At 38.9% G+C, this 19,148-nt stretch overlaps 1 protein-coding gene and 1 long non-coding RNA gene across 2 annotated transcripts in view; one reads left to right on the forward strand and one right to left on the reverse strand.

The window, feature by feature from the left end:
- The window catches only part of LOC115945933 (uncharacterized), a 38,333-nt gene extending 23,463 nt beyond the window's left edge, over window positions 1-14,870 (forward strand). Inside the window, exon 3 of the long non-coding RNA XR_004080116.2 lies at window positions 14,124-14,870. This is a non-coding gene — a long non-coding RNA (uncharacterized lncRNA). The remainder of the gene's footprint in view (window positions 1-14,123) is intronic.
- Window positions 1-19,148, reverse strand: part of COL5A2 (collagen type V alpha 2 chain) — a 127,951-nt gene that overhangs the window by 17,699 nt on the left and 91,104 nt on the right. Inside the window, exons 17-37 of the mRNA XM_005145591.3 lie at window positions 18,449-18,493; window positions 14,689-14,742; window positions 13,109-13,207; window positions 12,580-12,624; window positions 12,384-12,482; window positions 11,275-11,328; window positions 9,535-9,642; window positions 8,440-8,493; window positions 7,629-7,727; window positions 6,872-6,925; window positions 6,288-6,386; window positions 6,152-6,205; window positions 6,007-6,060; window positions 5,456-5,509; window positions 4,838-4,891; window positions 4,461-4,505; window positions 3,126-3,224; window positions 2,161-2,268; window positions 1,992-2,045; window positions 256-309; window positions 83-136 (exon numbers count right to left, since the gene is read on the reverse strand). Of these exons, the coding sequence (XP_005145648.1) occupies window positions 83-136; window positions 256-309; window positions 1,992-2,045; window positions 2,161-2,268; window positions 3,126-3,224; window positions 4,461-4,505; window positions 4,838-4,891; window positions 5,456-5,509; window positions 6,007-6,060; window positions 6,152-6,205; window positions 6,288-6,386; window positions 6,872-6,925; window positions 7,629-7,727; window positions 8,440-8,493; window positions 9,535-9,642; window positions 11,275-11,328; window positions 12,384-12,482; window positions 12,580-12,624; window positions 13,109-13,207; window positions 14,689-14,742; window positions 18,449-18,493 (1,440 nt within the window). The remainder of the gene's footprint in view (window positions 1-82; window positions 137-255; window positions 310-1,991; window positions 2,046-2,160; window positions 2,269-3,125; window positions 3,225-4,460; window positions 4,506-4,837; window positions 4,892-5,455; window positions 5,510-6,006; window positions 6,061-6,151; window positions 6,206-6,287; window positions 6,387-6,871; window positions 6,926-7,628; window positions 7,728-8,439; window positions 8,494-9,534; window positions 9,643-11,274; window positions 11,329-12,383; window positions 12,483-12,579; window positions 12,625-13,108; window positions 13,208-14,688; window positions 14,743-18,448; window positions 18,494-19,148) is intronic.

A 19,148-nucleotide genomic window follows, 5' to 3' on the forward strand; every position in this document is an offset into this window, starting at 1 on the left:
AAATGAGACAAATGGCTGGAGTCCAGATAAATGTTACATATTGTCAACTTATGTCAGTCAAAAACTGAATATGTTTACTCACAGGGTTTCCACGGGAGCCAGGAGGACCAACTAGACCTCTGGGACCTGGTTCACCCTTAAAATTAAATTAAAGGTTATTATTTCCCAAGTAACATATTTGACAAATAGCAAAAGTGCCAATAAAGTGTGACAATATCAAGAAACCAGTATGGAATTGAATAAAAGTCTGTTTACCTTTTCACCAGTGGGACCTGCTGGACCCATTGGGCCAATTGGACCAGGAAGACCCTTTTGAAAAATTACAATGAAAAGAAGTTAGAGAAGTTGTGCTTCAAAACAGTTAGTTTAAATCTTTTCATATGTTAGTATTTTCACATGCTTTTTCATTCCTTTGAAGTCTTGTCCTTTATCTCAGAAAACTTGTTGGGCCTTCTTTATCTAAAACTGACTTGAATTTCCTCTCCCAGTGATCAAAATCCCACATCTCAAAGGACCTGCTTTCCTTCATTCTCTTTTTTCACTTACTTCATCTCCTTTATGTAGCGTTTGTGCATAAGACCAGTGATTAAAAGAAAAAGACACACCGGCTTTATTTTGCTCTCAGGAGAAAATTTAGTCCTTTTTCCCCACTTGCACTGAAGCTCCTTCTCTTACACTAGTATTTAACTATTTCAATTATCTTTAAAGTGTCCATCACTATTTCTGAAGATTCATTGATATCTTGCAAACTCCTCAAGTGTCCTTTGCCTCTTCAGGGACAGTTAAGTTGCAAATTTACCATTCAGACCCATCAACTCCACATAACGATCCCATAACATTAAGTATATTACCTTCCTGAATATTTAGATATCCCAATTACAGTTCTCTTTAATTATAAACAAAATTCCAAAACTTGCACCAAGTGTGTCTTGAACAAAATTCCCCCTCCCACAAAAGAACTGCTCTGGAACTTAGTTCAAACTATAGAGAAATAGAGAAGAAGAAGGCATTAGCAAGAGATAATGTAATGTCATTAATGCTCTAGTGGTTGTTAGCAGAAATACCTGCAGGTATCCAACTATAGAACAGGGATGTACATTTAGCTTACCATTACTTTACCTGCTCACCAGTTACTGTAAGCTAAGAACACACCTTATAACAACTAAGAACTGTTTTGTATCTTTGGATAATGTCTGACTTGTATAACTCATTCCAGCTCAGAGCTGGTATTTTTAAGTAGTGATTCTGTACACTGAGTTTTCACCAAAGACCTTTTGCTCTCTTAACAATACATTTAAGCCAGGCAGAATCCTTATCTTTTGAATGTACCTCGCTTTGCAAACACCTAGCAGTTAGTACTCCAGCTGGTTTGCAAAACCAAAGATCCTCAAATACATGAGATTCATGTAAAAAGTAACTCAGTTTCTGGGAAGAAAATATGGTAGTGTATACACAGCAAACCCAGTGCTTTTGGGATTATTGCACAGCTGGTCTATGCAGAAGAGCATATGCAACATGACTTGAAGAGATTCACCATGTTATTTATGCATAGGAGATGCAAAACTTTACAGTAGAGTCGGTGACTTACTGCCCATATGGGGCTTAGTACATTTACTGAAATTTTCACCTGTGAAACTCAGGACAGACCATGGGGAACTCAGTCCAAACAAGAAGGTGGCATCTGCCTTAGTACAAGAGTAAGAGCTGGAAGGGCTGCTTTTTCATTATATATATTCTGCCTGTCCCTTTTCCAATATTTTTACTATAGTCAGCTTAGCTGAATCCCAAATTAACACACTACTTCTGGGAATCCTTTTCTTTGATATCTTAACTTGCACAAAATAGGAGTTTATGACACAGACATCCCAAACCACTCTGCATATAGTATGACCAGGCTGACTAGCATTTAACTCCATGAGTTGAGTACCCTAACAAAATAGACAATCTGGTGAGTGAAGAACAGGTCTAAATAGAGTGATGGATTTACTTACTCTTGCCCCATCGTTGCCAGCTGTACCTTCAGCACCCTTCTCACCTACACCGCCCTATGGAAAATATCCAGAAAGTCTCAGTTATGACACTAGATGCTGAATACCCTGGAATAATTGCAGTATTAAGAGACTGGTGACCTGACTCAAGACAACAGAAATAAACACTTACTCTATCACCCTTGGGGCCAGGTGTTCCAGCGATCCCTCTTTCTCCAGGCATACCCTGAAGGCCTGGTGGGCCTGCATCACCAGGTGTCCCACTAGGGCCTGGACTTCCCTGAAGTGAACAAAGAACAAGTTGCTGTCTATTCATCTGTGAAGTATCTTTGTCTCCAGGCTACAGAACACACTGTGTCTGGGTTAAAGTCTCTAAGGCACTGTTTTAAGTAATAGTTTTCTCTTAAATTTGGACTTTATTCATGTTCAAATACTTTTCCCGTTGTGTTACTCAGGAAGTTCAGTTGTAATACTGAATTGTAATACTGTAATCCTTCCAAAGACATTAGTATTTGCTTAGTGCATGAGAACAGGCAAAAAAAAAGAAACTCGAGCATCTTTCTACCTTGATGCCACATGGTTCTATTACACAAAGTAGCTACAGGTACAAGTTGCCAGGGGCAGAGATGCTGTATTTATGCTTTGCTTCTCACAGCTCATGTCTCATATCACTAGAGACAATCCCTACTTGGGGTGACCTTCCTAAGCCTAAGTAAATAGATTGCAGGTTAAAGAAATGCACGGTGTTTTCAGCATTTTCTTTTAAACATTCATCCCTGCCAAATGTCTTTGTGTAAACTGAAATGGCTCTTAAAACACTGCTAGAAGTTTTTCTGCAGTTCAGAAATGGATTTGCCCAGTTTTACTGAGAAGCACAAAAACCATTCTATACTTCAGACCGATATAAATTAACACAAAATGTGATTTCTCAACATTTTAGTATCTTGCAATTTATTAATATTTTTATACTGGTATAAAAAATGGATTTTATGTCTCCCTAAAGCCATTTGCATGCAAGAGATCTTGTTTATATGAGCTATCCCTTTTATAATTAAAAAACCTCTCCTCTATGTTTGCATGCATGAGCAGTATCGTACATTACATCACTCAAGCAACACAAATCTCCATTCAGCTTACCTTTGGACCATCAGGACCATGGCCTCCAGCCATACCCTTTTCACCCTGGAGTCCTGATGCACCCGGTTCTCCCCTCTCTCCTGGATTGCCACGTTCTCCCTACAAAATTGAAACCTGTTACTTATTTGGAAATCAGGGTACAGTTCTGGTAGACAAAATCCTAAATACACTGTAAGTGCAGCTCTGCTATTTGAACAAAGAGCCTGTGAACAAATTCTAAGAGAACTCATCAAATAAAAAGAACAGCTTTACGCTTTTATTGTTAAAGGTAGGGGAAATAGCATGTTTAGCCTGGAGAAGAGAAGGCTGCATGGAGACCTCATAGGAGCCTTCCAGTATCTGAAGATGGCCTACAGGGATGCTGGGGAGGAACTCTTCACTAGGGACTGTAGTGATAAGACAAGGTTACCCCTTGGGTTCAAACTTAAACAGAGGAAGTTTATATTAGATATGAGGAAGAACTTTACTGTGAGGGTGGTGAGGCACTGGAATGGGTTGGCCAAGGAAGCTGTGTTGTCCCTGGCAGTGTTCAAGGCCTGAATGGACAGAGCCTTGGGTGACATGGTTTATCACGAGGTGGCCCTGCCCATGGCAGGGTGGTTGGAAACAGATGACCTTAAGGTCATTTCCAGCACTACCTAGTCTATGATTCTACGTTGCTCAGCAGACTAAAAACTGCAATTTCATAGATGTAAACCAAATCATTTAGCAGCTAGTACTCAACACCACTTCATGAGCTACAAAACCACCAAAGGTGGTAGGTTTTACAGAAGCCATCTGTCATGGGTTCAGCAGTAGCTCATGCTCTGCCAGGGAGGAGGGAGAGATAGAGTGTCTGGTCTGGGCTAGTCGGGGAGGTATTCCGTACCACAGCACGTCCTGCTCGGGGAGGGGACTGGAAGCTGGCCAGGAGGGGAGGGGGGAAGCTCTCTCTCTTTATTCCGGGCTGGCCTCGTGGCGGCGGGTGGTATCGTATTCTCTCTCCCTGTTTGTCTCCTCTAACATTGATTTGTTATTGGTACCGGTAGTGATTTCTGTTATACCTTGATTGCTGGACTGATTTTACCTCAGTCCGTGGGAGTTGTATTCCTCTGGCTCTCCTTCCCATCCCTCCGGGAGTGGGAAGGTGAGGGGGGGGAGGGGAAACAAACGGGGAACTGTGCAGATTTAGTTTAAACCAGGACACCATCTTAAAATGTATCCATGTTTACAACCATTTTGTTGGTGGGGACAAAGTAAAATATTCACTTTAGCTGTTGAAGCCCACATTCTATATCAACTGGCAGCCTCAGAGAACTGTTAACAAATGTTTAAACTCTGATAGAAAACACTTACCCTAGGGCCCAATGGACCAACTGCTCCAGGATCTCCAGGCACACCCTAAGCAGAACAGAACTCACCATTAGAACGAGAGCATTATTTATGAATAATGCCTTACAGTTATGCAAGTTAGAGATAAAAAATTAATTTCCAAAGTACTATGAATGTAGGTGGCTAGTTCTGACTATTTGTCTGAGACAAGAGCAGAGTCCGAATCAGTTCAAGAAGTCGGTCAGATTCTAGAAATTACTTTATCCAAAAAGCACTCCTCAGGCATCTTTCAGACTACATCAGTACGTATTTTGAAATAGGGTGGGAAATTAAATTACAAAGAGAAAAAATGATAAAAGTACTTCATGAAATTAATTCTTGTAATATTACACAGAAATTACCTGGTCACCTGGCTTTCCACCTTCACCTGGAGGACCTGGTGGCCCAGGTAAACCCTGTAAAAAAAGTAAAAAAAAAAAGGTGACTAAGATGGTAGAAAATTTTGTAAATCCAGGTTTAACAAAGACACCAAGAATATCATTGTAGTATTATATCCCGTACTAGAGTATCCTGTTAGAGATCCCTAAGAAAAAGTTACATGAATACTGCATCAAAGTATTTTACCTGTTCTAAATGGCAGCCTTTCTTTAATATTAATTTGTAGGACAAAGGCATATCAGCCCTAAAAATAAAGTTCTCTATTAATAGATGTTGACTTACTTACTATTTTATTATCAAAGCAATTCTTTGGCTCTATATTTGGCACATCTTTGGAAAATCTCCAAATTAAAAACTGAAAAACAACAAAGGTTCTCTCAAGGGATACAGAGCTGGTACTTAAGCCTTTGCCAGTTCAGTTTAGCACACAGCTGATGTGAAAGCTAAGTATTACTCATTATTCTTAACTTCACTGCCTTAGTTCTGAAGTTGTGTTTTGTTATACACCATTTGTTCAAATTTCTCCAGTTTAAGTTGACATAATTTTTTAATCTTTCTTTAAAAAACATGAATGCTCATACCTGAAACCCTGTAGGACCTGGAGGGCCTTGTTCTCCTCTTTCTCCTGCTAGACCCTATGCAAAAGAAAGTGGTAAGTACACAGCAGAGGAATATAGGCAGGCCTCAAAATTTTTCTTCTCTCTGAATATGTGTATTTTTAATTACATGTTTATTTATTACATATTTTTACTTAACCCTGTGGACAAGGCATACCCTATCTAAAAGATGTAATAAAATATATACAGTTTCTCTGAGATCCTCCCCCAGAAGTTCTGTGCTGACAGGGAAACACTCAGTTCCAATGAAACTAAGAAAGCTAGGAGTATGAACTATGAGAAAATTTTACTCCATGCCCTAGTTTTTGTAATGGTCAGTAAAAGGAATTAAACTACTAATATAATATTCAATACAAAGCTTCCCATTTTCTAGGAAAAAAAAATTCTTTAAATGTTCTTGTGAATTTTTTGTTTGAAATCAACAACTGGCATGAAGATAGATAAAAACAGAAGCAGAAGAGCAATGAAAGGATGGACTGACTGGCAGGTAGGCAGAGTGGTAAAATCTGACTTACGGGTGGGCCGACAGGACCAGAAGGACCAACTTCACCATCTTTACCAGGGGCTCCCTGAATGAAAAATGGCATAGAAAGTATTGAATAGTGAACATACATAACAGAAAAGCATAATATTTTAATTGCAAATAGCAGTCACACTCACTCTCTGTCCTGGGACACCTGCATTGCCTGCTTCTCCGGGTTTTCCAGGATCACCCTGATTTGCAGAGTTAAAAATTACTGGGTTTAGATACTGTTTTCATCTATTAAGATATATGAGTACCAGCTGCCATACTCACACTGCTACCCTTTGGGCCAGGAAGCCCCATGCTGCCTGGCTGACCTCTGATTCCAATTGAACCTGCAGGACCTGGACGTCCATCTTCTCCAGGCGCACCCTGCAAAGATAAAGCATTTTCCACATTTGATTATAAATGTATTTATTCTTATGAACTTATTTACCCCTGTAAAATGTTTGTATATATATACAAAAAAATTAAACTAGTTTGGTGCTACAGTTATCAATCAACGTGTTTTTTAAGGCAGACAGAGCTGTAGCCATACTGCTGGATTTAACTAAATATCTGCAATTTTTATAACAGAGCCACAAAGTACAGATTCTTCAGTGTTTTCTTGAAGAGACAGAAAAGATACTGAGTTCAAGATGGCTTAGAAATATTGCAGCTGCTGCTAAACAATGGATACTGCTGCAGAGAACGTACAGTATCCACACTAATTTTGGAGCCAGGAATCTAAGGTGAACAGTTAGAAGATGAGCTTTCAGGAATCAAGAAAACTGAAGTTAATAAAGTCATTTCAGTGAGTTAGGACTCTTGAATTAATCTGGCATTAACTGAAAGCACTAAGTTTTTGTGTCACTTACCAGGGGGCCGAGTTTTCCTTCAGGGCCTTGAACACCTGGATTTCCTGTTAAACCCTAAAAGCGGGAGTAACATAGGTGTTAAGTTTCTGCATATAATTCTGGAACAGTAGAGAAATGCAAATAAATGCAAAAGACATGCTCAGTTACTACCATAGTACAAACTTTTCTGTATCAAAGTTGTTCATCTTTGTCTTCACTTTACAGCTTCATCCCCCACTGTCTTTAATCTTTCTTTTTCCTATTCTTTTTTTCTCTATTCTTGCTTTTACACCTCTCAAGCTTTTCACAGGCTCATCTTTATTTCTGCCATTGTCTAATCTGTAACATCTCTTTCTCTCCTTTTGTGATATTCCAAATTCTCCTCAAATATTTTTCCTGAGAAATTCTCTAGATGACATGCACCACTCAACTACGTAAGGTATCAATCACCAGTTTAATGAAGGTTGGACTTCAATGAATTTGGCCCTTAGTTCATGTTATCTGTGTCAACTACGTGCTTTACAAGCACACCACTGTGCTTTACAGTTCCACTGGCTAGTCCCAATCAAGGCTATTTCTCCTTCTTCAGAGGCAAGTGGAACGTGTGCTTACCAACATCAGCAGGAAGACAGACAGACATTTTGGCCTTTATGCTTTAAATAGTTCCACTGAAATAAGTCTGTCCTTTATAACAGCTTCTTAATTCTGCAAAGTTCATTGTTGCTTTCTGAAAATGAAAAATGCCATGGTTTATAGTGTACTGCTATTAGTTCCTTACCCTTGCACCAGGGAGGCCAGGTTCACCAGGACGCCCAGGATCTCCCTGACCTCCTTTAGGACCAGAAGAACCTGCAGGACCACGCTCCCCTTGGGCACCCTAGAAAGATACCATTAGGCTACAAGTTAAGAGGTGGAAGAGCAACAGGAAGGGGAGATTAAATAAAAAAGGTATCTTCTATTAAGGATTTATTTTTTTGCAAACAGAGTTCCAAATAATTAATACTTATTATTACTACTATTACTATTTTCCCAAATTATGTAAAAGTTGTCTCTTCAATTAAAAAAAAAATCATAATTTTAGAATCCCTGCATTTTTACCAAGTCAGGGATTTACAGAAATACCAGGCCAATAAATATGTGAGTCAGCTTCCTGGAAGTGTTAAAGCAGTTAGGAAAGTCAAAGACAGATAAGCACCTGTTCAAGGGACAAGTCTATGAAAACAGTCCACACACAAAGAAAAGGCTTTCCTATAGTTACCTACTACAGAGCAATACATAAAGAAAAAAATAGAACAGGTCAAATCTATCCATATTTCAGCATGAGGGAGCATTAAGTCAGGGACAAGCAAGCAAAGCTGAACATCACTGGAACTGAAAGTGATTTTTCCCAAAAACCTTTTAGCCTCAGAACATTCAAACCCCTTTTTGGCACATGTCAACTCCTTTTGATCCTGCTTCCAGTGATTTTGAGGATCTGCCTATTTGCCTAGAAGCAGACATTTTTAATGGAACTCTTTCCTTCTATATATCTCCATGTATGAAAATGTAACAAATGATCCAATAAAAGATGGACACTTTAATTTCATTACCTTTGGTCCAGGCAAGCCATCAGAACCCGGAAAACCACGGTTACCAGGAGCACCCTAGGAAAAGCCATAGATATGGGTTGATTATCTTAATTTTTACACACCTTATTGAAAAAAAAAGTACTAGATTTAAGGCTTGGGGTTTCAGTTTATTTCCTTACAAATTCCTTACTGCAGTACTTTAAACTTGCCTTTTTTACCACTTGGAGTGGTAAAAATGTCAGTGCTTTATTTATGCATGCTGAACAGCTCCTTCTATGTGAACAGCCTCATTGAAAGCAAGGTGACAATTTGTACAGGGTTAAGCAAGAAATCTGAGATTTGCCTGTCATACCTCCATCATTTCTCCTACCATACTACCTGGGCACTGAATCCAGAAATTAAAGTATCCAGTGTAAGAAGAAAAAAAAGCTAACTGTCCTGGGTTCAGCAGTAGCAGTCATTTTTCTCCTTCTTAGTAGCTGGTCCAATGCTGTGTTTTTACATCCAGCCTGGGAATAACACTGACAATACTGATGTTTTTAGTTGTTGCTAGGTGATATTTACTCTGACAAAGGACTTTCTGAGTCTCACGTTCTGCCAGTGAGGAGGGGAAGCTGAGATGAAGTAGAGACAGGACACCTGACTTAAACTAACCAAAGGGGTATTCCATACCACAGCACATCATGCCCAGTGTATAAACTCAGGGGAGTTACCTGGAAGAGCTAGATCACTGCTCAGATCAGGCTGGGTATTGGTCAGGGGGTGGTGAGCGATTTTATTCTCTTCCCTTATCATTATTATCATTTGTGGTAGCAGTAGTGATTTGTGTTATACCTTAGTTGGTGGACTGTTCTTATCTCAGCCCATGGGAATTACATTCTTCCAAGTCTCCTCCCCATTCCTTCAGGAGTGGGAGGAGGAAGAAGGCAGGGAGTGAGTGAGTGGCTGCATGGTTTTGAGGTGCTGGCTGGGCTTAAACCATGACAAATGGTATGAAACTACTGTTAGGAAAATAGTTTGACTATACTCAGAATGAACCTGTGAGAACTTCACTCAACAGGTTTTTTGGCTTAGCATTGCATTTCTCAAGACTTATTGTTCCTTTGGATTGCTTACCCTCTCTCCAACAGGACCTGGTGGACCTACTGACCCCGGATCACCTCGAGGACCTCTTTTCCCTTCTTCACCTATAGGGCCAATGGGACCCTGAGGACCTTGTGGGCCCTAGTGAAAATAAAACATTTAAACAAGACAAAATTACTGTTAACTTACCAATTACAGAATCACAGAATCCCAAGGGTTGGAAAGGACCTCAAAAGATCATCTAGTCCAACCCCCCTGCAAGAGCAGGGTAACCTAGAGTACATCACACAGGAACTTGTCCAGGTGGGCCTTGAATATCTCCAATGTAGGAGACTCCACAACCTCCCTGGGTAACCTGTTCCAGTGCTCTGTCACTCTCACAGTAAAGAAGTTCTCCCTGATGTTAACGTGGAACCTCCTATGCTCCAGTTTACACCCATTGCTCCTTGTCCTATCACTGGATATCACTGAAAAAACCCTAGCTCCATCATCCTGACACTCACCCTTTACATATTTGTAAACACTGATGAGGTCACCCCTCAGTCTTCTCCAAGCTAAAGAGACCCAGCTCCCTCAGCCTCTCCTCATAAGGGAGGTGTTCCACTCCCTTCATCATCTTTGTGGCTCTGTGCTGGACTCTTTCAAGCAATTCCCTGTCCTTCTTGAACTGAGGGGCCCAGAACTGGATGCAAGATTCCAGATGCGGCCTCACCAAGGCAGAGTAGAGGGGGAGGAGAACCTCTCTTGCCCTACTAACCACACCCTTTCTAATGCACCCTAGGATGCTATTTGCCTTCTTGGCCACAAGGGCACATTGCTGGCTCATGGTTTGTCTTCTGAACATGATAAACATTTTTCCAAATAAAGGAGGAAAAACATTTAAGTTTTGAATTACTTAAAAAGTGCAGCTTTTCAGCACTAGTTTTTCTCTTTTACAATGTTTACAATTTTTCAGTAAGCACACTTCGAATAAACTAAACCTGCAGTTCAGCTGTATAGCGCTTCTAATAGTCACCTATTTGGTCAGACACAACAATTTGTATTTACTATTCTCAACCAGGCAAGCTGCAAAGGATCCAAAGTGTAGTGAGACTAGTAGAAATTCTGACGGGAGAAGACAGTCAGTGGAAAGGAAATCATTACTTTGTATGTTTCTGTCAGTTATTACATGATCATTCAACTAGTGAGAGAGAAAAACTAAAGATTGGTTGACAAGTAATTTTTCTTCAAAATTCACATGATTACAGCATGGAATTAGCCATGTTCTCAAGTAATCTTTCACATATATTAGCTATGTGCTACACAGTTCTTCATACCATAAATGTATAAATATTTGTATTATTTTAATTTATGAAGAAAACATAATATATACATAACTGCATAAGTATAAATGGATTAAATACACTTTTATTATGATTAGCATGCAGACCTGTGTGCTCTTAAATATCCAAGATCACATGAATCCATTTCATAGAAGACTGGGGAATTGGAATACAGTCATTCTGAGTGCTACAGAAACCTCATCAGACGCACTAACAGTTTTTTCTATCCTTGAGTCTTGTAAGGCCTTTATTGAGTAGGCGATTTGAAACATCAAAGGACCTGCTTCACTAGTTGTTGTTAGTACAGTCTGGCCAGGTTCACTTTGGATTGTTCCACTATAATTACTCTGATGATTGCGAGCATTAGAAGTGTCTTGAAAAATTTAAGAATCTATAAAATATTCATACAAGCCTTTGTGATTTCTTTTCATCTGACACAATGGACACTTACAGGTTCACCTTTGGGTCCTGCTTCTCCCTTGAAACCTGGGACACCTGGGTCACCCTGAAAACACACAAATAACATCCATAATGTTAAAACTCTGCATAAACTTTTTGATGATTTTGTATTATTCTGTGAAACAGAAAAAAAGTTTCTAGTTTAGTGACTAGCTGTAGGCAATATAATAGATGTTTATAATGTTTCATCTTTCCCCTTAGCATGCTTGTTTATTTATACATTATATGTATATATTTGTTATCAAAACAAACTAAATTTGACAACCCCAGGAGATAACAGTTACTGTTTGTACAAGGTTATACAGACACTCTTTTTTTTTCTTAGACCTTTAAGAAAGTAATTCCAGTATTTTGGATGCACAGAAGATTCACAAGATCCAATTTTGGCATACTCACTAGCATGCTATTAACTTATTTAAAGGAACCCCACTGTTAATTATAGAATTACAGTATGGTTTGGGATTGGGTTTGAAGGGAAGTTAAAGATCACCTAGCTCCAACCCCTTGACATGGGCAGGGGCACTTTCCACTAGACCAAGTTGCTCAAAGCTTTGTCCAGCTTGGCCTTGAATGCTTCCAGGGATGGTGCAGCCACAGCTTCTCTGGGCAAGCTGTTCTAGTGTCTCATCACCCTCACAGTAAAGTATTTCTTCCTTATATCTAATCTAAATCTACCCTCTTTCAGTTTAAAGCCATTCCCCCTTGCCTTATCCCTACACACCCTTGTAAAAAGTCCCACTCTGGATTTCTTGTTGGCCCTCTTTAAGTCTGCTATAGGTCTCCCCAGAGCCTTCTCTTCTCCAGGCTGAACAAGCCCAACTCAGTCTGTCTTTATAGGAGAGGTGTTCTAGCCCTCTGATCATCTTCATGGCTCTCCTCTGGACTCACTCCAACAGGTCCATGTCCCTCTTGTGCTGGGGACCCCAGAGATGGACACAGTACTCAGGGTTGTGTCTCATGAGATCCAAGCAAACAGGGAAAACCACCTCCTTTCACCTGCTGGCCACTCTCTTCCTGATGCAGTTCAGGATACAGATCACTGTTTTAGTTTCATAGACTGACACATTTGCAAGACATGACAATTTTGACAAAGACATATACCGGCTGGCCTCGAATACCCGGAGGGCCTGTACTGCCTTGTGGTCCTGGGGAACCAGGTGGACCTGATAAACCAAGGGGGCCTCCAGTTCCTGGAGATCCCTACAAACAGAAAGAAAAGCAAGTACAGTAAGGAAACATAAGAAAATAAAGTGAATTCACTTACATGATTTCTTCAACATGTGATAGGTTTACTTACAGTAGGGCCCTTAGCACCTGGGGAACCATCTGTCCCTTCAGTACCCTACAGATAACATACCAATCATTAAAATTAATTCTAATGAGAAGGATATTGATAACAAAAACATATGATGATAATTATTTTATCCACTTTAGAAGACCAATAAAGTCTGGTCTTATAAGACAATAAATAAATACAGTAACACATATGATCTACTTGTGTAAATGCCAATTGGAGTAACAAACACAAGCAAGTTAATGTGATTCTTAATCTTTAAGATCTGAAGTTTAAGCTTTAAAGTACTTCTAGGATTGAGACTATATAAAGCTGTGTACCTTTCAGTTTTGCAAGTTGCTTTAATTAATCAATGAAAAGTTATTTTCAATAAGATAAGCACAAAACAAATGAATGAGACCTTTCCATTCCTGAAAAAAAAGGTAATTGGAGTACAAACCAATGTCTATCAAGTTGGTTGGGTATTAGACCTCCTTACAAACAAGCAACATGCACAAACTAAGCACTGGGGAACTCAATTTAATATACTTACAGGAAGACCTTGTGATCCAGCTGGGCCCTGTGGACCTGTTTCACCTCTTTGTCCTTGAGGACCTTCAGGACCACGAGGTCCTGTTGGACCTGCTTCACCCTAAGATTTCATAAGAGAAAACAACTGGAGATTATTTTGCTCTACAAAGTAGTGCTATGAAGTAACTAAGGAAGAATACTGATTTTATAAAAAATTCAGAATTTTCAATAGTTCATTTTCCTTAAAAATATTTTTGCTTACCTAGTTCTGCTTCTACTACTTTTATGTGAATGTAAACTTTAAAAAGACAAACAGAATTTTTCCTCAATGTATACAACAACAAGGAAACTTTCTACAGAGAAGCAGCACTATAACACCAGTGACCCAGATCAGATAAAATAGTTTAGATAGACATCTCTCTCTAAGATCCCAGTATGTATCCATAACTTGGCAACTTTTTTTAGCTTCAGTAACAACTAAAGCTTAAGATTTGGAAATCATAATACATCTGGGGTTTTTTTGCACAGTACATATTAACTGACTGTTGCAGCACTGTATTAAATATAAAATCCCTGTGAGATTAGACCAGATGCTCATATAAAAACACTCTTCCTGGTACCTCCTTTGAAACCTCTTTATATTAATTTGCCTTTTGGAACTAGTGGTTGTTAATATCACATCTTCATAGCTGAAATACACACAGTTCAACCCAGCTCTTCCAATTTTACATCATCCGATGATCAAACTTGAAGACAGCTCCTCCTTTCCAAAGTTTCCATTGATTAATCATATGACAGCTTCTCCATACATTTATTTAGATATTATCTAGGGCTTAGCCATACTAAAACATTGATGACATGCACTAAAAGGCCTATCATTTAATTGTATACATTATGTTAATTCTCTTATTAAGACTTGTTCCCAAAAAACCCTTTTGTGAACGCTGCCAGCTTCAGAACAAAAAACATCTGCTGAACTTGGCTACCTGACTAATTGAGAGTTTCTTCTTACATAATTTTTTCCTATCATGTTTCAGGAGCATAAAGGAACAAAGAAGAGCAACTGGATGGAGGACAAGTACAAGAAGCATAAGAAAACTGTATGAACCATAGAAGGCAGTGATCATCATGTGCTCTATCATTATGAACTGCAGCACATCTCTGATTAGGGTTCAGGCATTTGTCTTACCAGTCCAGGTCATCTCAAAAAGTGTCCTCAGCTGAAACTAGAAGTTTCAGCACTATAAGGTACTGCTTAAATACTGTCTTAGACTAGTTGTCGCAACTTAGCTTATAATAATGCATCGCATTATTCTTTGAATGCACTGGACAAGATTCCTGAGGCACTGCATGACAATCATCTTATAATCACCCCTTAGCTCAAGCAAAAGTGAAAGCAAAGACAACATCCTAACTGTGGTAAATTGCAACGGCTTCATTTGGCCTCTGATTTTTATCTGCTGTCTCAAGGTCTTGACTAAGACTGATTTCACAGCAACTCTTTATGACCTCTATACTTGTCAGTCTGAACCCTGTATAGTCTAGGACACATTTTTTATTCTATGGACTTAAAACATATTAACAAGGTATTTTATTTTTTACCTTTACACCTGGAGCACCTGGAAAACCTGGAGAACCAGTTATGCCAAGTGGGCCCTATAGAAGACAGACACAAAGCTGTAATTCTGCAGTTTAGATCACAGATTAGTACCTAATCGCTGGGTGAATATGGTTCTGGGATTAAGTGTATTTTTTAGTTATAAAACATTTTTTTTTTACAAAAGAAAAATAACAATCATTTTTCTAAGTGATACAGATACATTTTATAGAATCGTGGTGCAATATTTTCATAATGTATTTACTGACTTCAGCAAAGTTACAGCTCTTGATTCAGTTATTAATGCACAAATTGCAATGTGTACAGTTGACAATTACAACAATTGTTTTTCAAGTTTAGTTTTAACAAACTATAATAGTTCCTCTTTTTAGATCTATGGTATTGTGGTATGGAAATAAAAAGATCAGATATTTGTTAAAGGATAACAATTTGTCCTACAGAATGTAGCAAAGGAGAGTTTCACTTCTTTCAGACTTAAAACAGTTATCTAGAAAAAAAAGAGAAATACAAGCTACATCTACACTAAAACTATTGGATTGCTAGACAAGATTTTTGTAGTAAGCAACAGGACAAGTGGAAATATAGAGGCTGTGGAACTTTATGCCCTACTTCCTACTCTTCTGCCCCACCGAGTTTCCAAAATTCACAGCAAAATTCATTCACAAGCTTTAAAACACAGACTTTCAAGGCTGCATAGACATATACTGCAGAGACTTTATTGCTTGGATTTTTGTTCAGAGATAAGCGGGTATTTCTAGAAAAGGAAATGGAGGAGAGGTTGCTACACCATGAAACACAGTGCTGTGCAGAGGTACACCTTCAACTCCTGAAGGAAGTGTAGCTCTTCCCAAATAGCATTATATCTTGAGACAGTCAATGCTGTGCCTAAAAAGGGAGAGGTTGAGCAGAGTGTAGTATTGAAATGGCTACACAATTGCTGTTTCTAGAGCAGAATTCTTGGTGGTGCTGCAGAGTGTAGGTGTATCTCATGTGACTGCAAGGACATGAAGTATGGGGCTGGGATGAAAACTGCTGGGGCTGCACTATATGGCAGACTGTCCAAACTCACTAGAAAGCAAGCTTTAAGTGTATACACTTCAATACACCTGTACAGTATGATACAAACATTGTTTTGCTTAACAGAAAACTTCCAATTAAGGGCTTTTCAGTAAATCTGTAAATTCTTTTCATTTTCATAATGCTTTTTGTGCTGAACAGGACATTCAACAGATCTTTCTACTGTATTATAAACTCTCTGGATGGCGGCACACAGTGGTTATTAATATTCACTACAACACTGTTCCCAGATGGTTCTGCTTTATATTTTCCTGATTTTCTTTTCTTGTAAAATATGATTGTCCTGGTTTGAGCAGTGGCAGTCATTTTTCTCCTTCTTGGTAGCTGGTGCAGTGCTGTGTTTTGACTTTCGGGCTGAGAACAGTTGCTGATAGCAAGTATGTTTTGAGTTACTGCTCGGGTGTTTGGTTTGTTCAAGGCCTTTTCTGAGCTCATGCTCTGCCAGGGAGGAGGGGAGGTCGGGAGGAAGGAGAGACAGGACACCTGACCCAGGCTAGCCAATGAGGTATTCCATACCATAGCACGTCATACCCAGGATGTAACCGGGAGAGACCTGGAAGGGCTGGAGCTCTGGGGGGATGGAGGAGGTATTGGTCAGTGCTCGGTCGGGCAGGGTGGGGTGAGTTATGGGTCCGTGGCTGGTGAGGTGTTGTAGCCTCTTCACTTGTTATTGGCTTTATCATTATTATTTGTAGTAGTAATGGCAGTAGTGATTTGTGTTATACCTTAGCTATTAAACTGTGCTTATCTCAATCCGTGGGGGCTACATTCTTTGGATTCTCCTTCCTAACTCTCCGTGAGTTGGGGGAGCAAGGGGGGGAGTGAGTAACGAGCTGTGCAGACTTGGTTTACACCATGACAATAATGCATATCGTAAAAAAAATGTTCTATGTAATAAAGCTCCACTGACAAACTTAATAAGAACAATCTGTCCCCCAGAGCAGTCATTACAGACAACATTTCTGCCACGACCTTGCATGGATTTCTACAGAACTGATCTAAGAGCTCACTAAGTATATTTTTGAAAACCTATATCCCAGTTTACTGGATCACAAACGCATGTCTGCCATATCTCTCTCTCATTGCAGGAAGAATTCCAGAATTATGCTGTACCACCTCACTGGCCCAAATAACAATGCCTTTCATTAACACTTCCTCCAATCAGAAACATGTGCATTAAGTACCACTATCTTCCTTGTGACACTACATGGAATTTTACCAAAAATGTTAGCCAATAAGATAACAAGTCCTGTGAAGCTTGAGCTCAAGTTTCAGGTAGAATTTCATAGCTCAGGACCCAGGTTGTTTTGCTGGGTTTTGTTGTTTTCTTTTTTAAACCCAAACAAACAAAAAACTCAACAGTTTCAGATACTGAAAAAAATCTTTTAATTGAAAGTTTCTTCTAATGAATTACCCTTCATTCATGATACACTAAATAAAGTAGTTTTGCAGCTTCTAGACTTTTTTTTTGTTTCTATTACAGTTAATTATTACTCAATGAAGATTTTAATAAAAAAGTCTTTTGATGAAGATGACACAGGGAAATGAATTTTTCTCAGGACCTATAGCACCTCTAAATAAAGAGTATGCAGGGAATGAAATTTTAATTGCAGACAGTATGCGGGTGTTTGGGGGTTTGGGGATGGGGTGCTGGTCTTAGTGTGGGGCTTTTTTGTTCTTTTTTTTGTTCTGGTTTGTTTTTTGGGGTGGGATGTTTTGGGGGTTTTGGTTGTTTTTACACAGAGTGGGAAAGTTTCAGGTTGTCTGCATAAATGGATAGATACTGTCAAACACATCCTAAAAGTAATGTTTTGGAAAAAAAGGAAATAAAAAAGAATACCACATTTTTTAAAGTGGAAGCTGACTTTGCACAAATAGTACAAACTCATCATAAGCCTTCATTTGCAAAAGCAACACATAACTAACAGTTTGCATGTGAATAACCACACTGGCTTCCTAATACTCATGTGAATTCACTCAAACACATATTTGTAAATGCGCTGTGAGATCAAATTGTAGGAGTGAAACCACCACCCTTTGATACACTGACATCCACAGTTTAAACACCCCTGTTGCAGTTGTGTCAGATCTGAAGTCATGCAAGCTTTCTCAGTTTGGCAGATATTCAGACATAGGCTTCTGTTTCTTCAGTTCGGTGTGTCTCTCCATATTTAAAAGGCTATGGTTTACACATTTTTTACGAGCAATTGCAGGAAATGCAGTGAAATGCATTCTTTCTTGCTGAGAATGCCAACTTTGTATGTGAAGGAAGATAATATGTAATTATAAACTGGTTTATATTGCAGTGTGTACCTTTAAGACACTTTTCTCCCTCCAGTATGGGCCTCACTTCATGAAAGCAGCAAAGCATCACCCCTCCAATGAAGATGCTAAAGCCTACTCTTCTGCAAATTAAAACCTTTAGATGAAGCAAACTACAGAGTATTATTTCTCAGAGGATATCACTGGAGCTAAAATAAGTAGAACTAGGAACCATTCACAGATAATTCCAGGTGCCCTTGACTGTTACCAGAAACTGCCAACAATTTTCTCATGTTTTTCAGGTAGTATGAGACGGAAAGTGATTATCATATAAGGTAACCACCATTATAAGGTGGAAAAAAAAAAGGAAAAGAAAACAAAAAGACAGTTAAGAAAGAAACTTACCATTGGCCCTGGCTTCCCAGGCATACCATGCTGGCCACGTCCACCCTAGACATGAAAATACACAAGACTGAATATGTATGACATGCTCCCCTTCAAGTTACTAGATTTCTCTTTTCAGACAGGCCAGTAGTTAGTCTCATTGTATGAGCACATAACATAAGTGGAGTGCGTAAGTGTCATAGGGAGAAATTCCATAAAAAACAATACCGGACACTGGATGTAAAGCAACAGAAAGAAATTTCTGCTCAACTATGATCTCATGTCAAAGCTAATTCCCACTTTTTGTTGAAAATCAAAATATTTTAAAGACAGTTTTATTACCAGCAATTAAATTATAAGAATTTAAATTGAAAGTCTAAACTTTCATTTTAAACTTTCTCCAGAAAAATTAAAACATATTATTTCTATTTCAGTAACTTTTGGTGAAAATAGCCTTGCACAAGAAATTTCACAAAAACGACAATTTTGTGTCATAAAAATATCAAGTGTGGTGAGATACTTAGCCCTATGGGCAGCTCTGTTATAAGAAAGTACCATATAGCATTCTTCTTTCAAAACTGTCAATTTTTAAAATTTAGAGTAAAAGCTTCACCCCACAAAACTCTGCTCAGCCCTAACTTTCTTAAGCTAGAGCAAAACTCCCTGTGGAATTGACTAGCAGTTACATGAATAAACACTTTCAGGCTCAGGGATTTACATT

This window comes from Melopsittacus undulatus, chromosome 8, assembly GCF_012275295.1.
Source record: "Melopsittacus undulatus isolate bMelUnd1 chromosome 8, bMelUnd1.mat.Z, whole genome shotgun sequence".
In the NCBI taxonomy this organism is placed as follows: domain Eukaryota; kingdom Metazoa; phylum Chordata; class Aves; order Psittaciformes; family Psittaculidae; genus Melopsittacus; species Melopsittacus undulatus.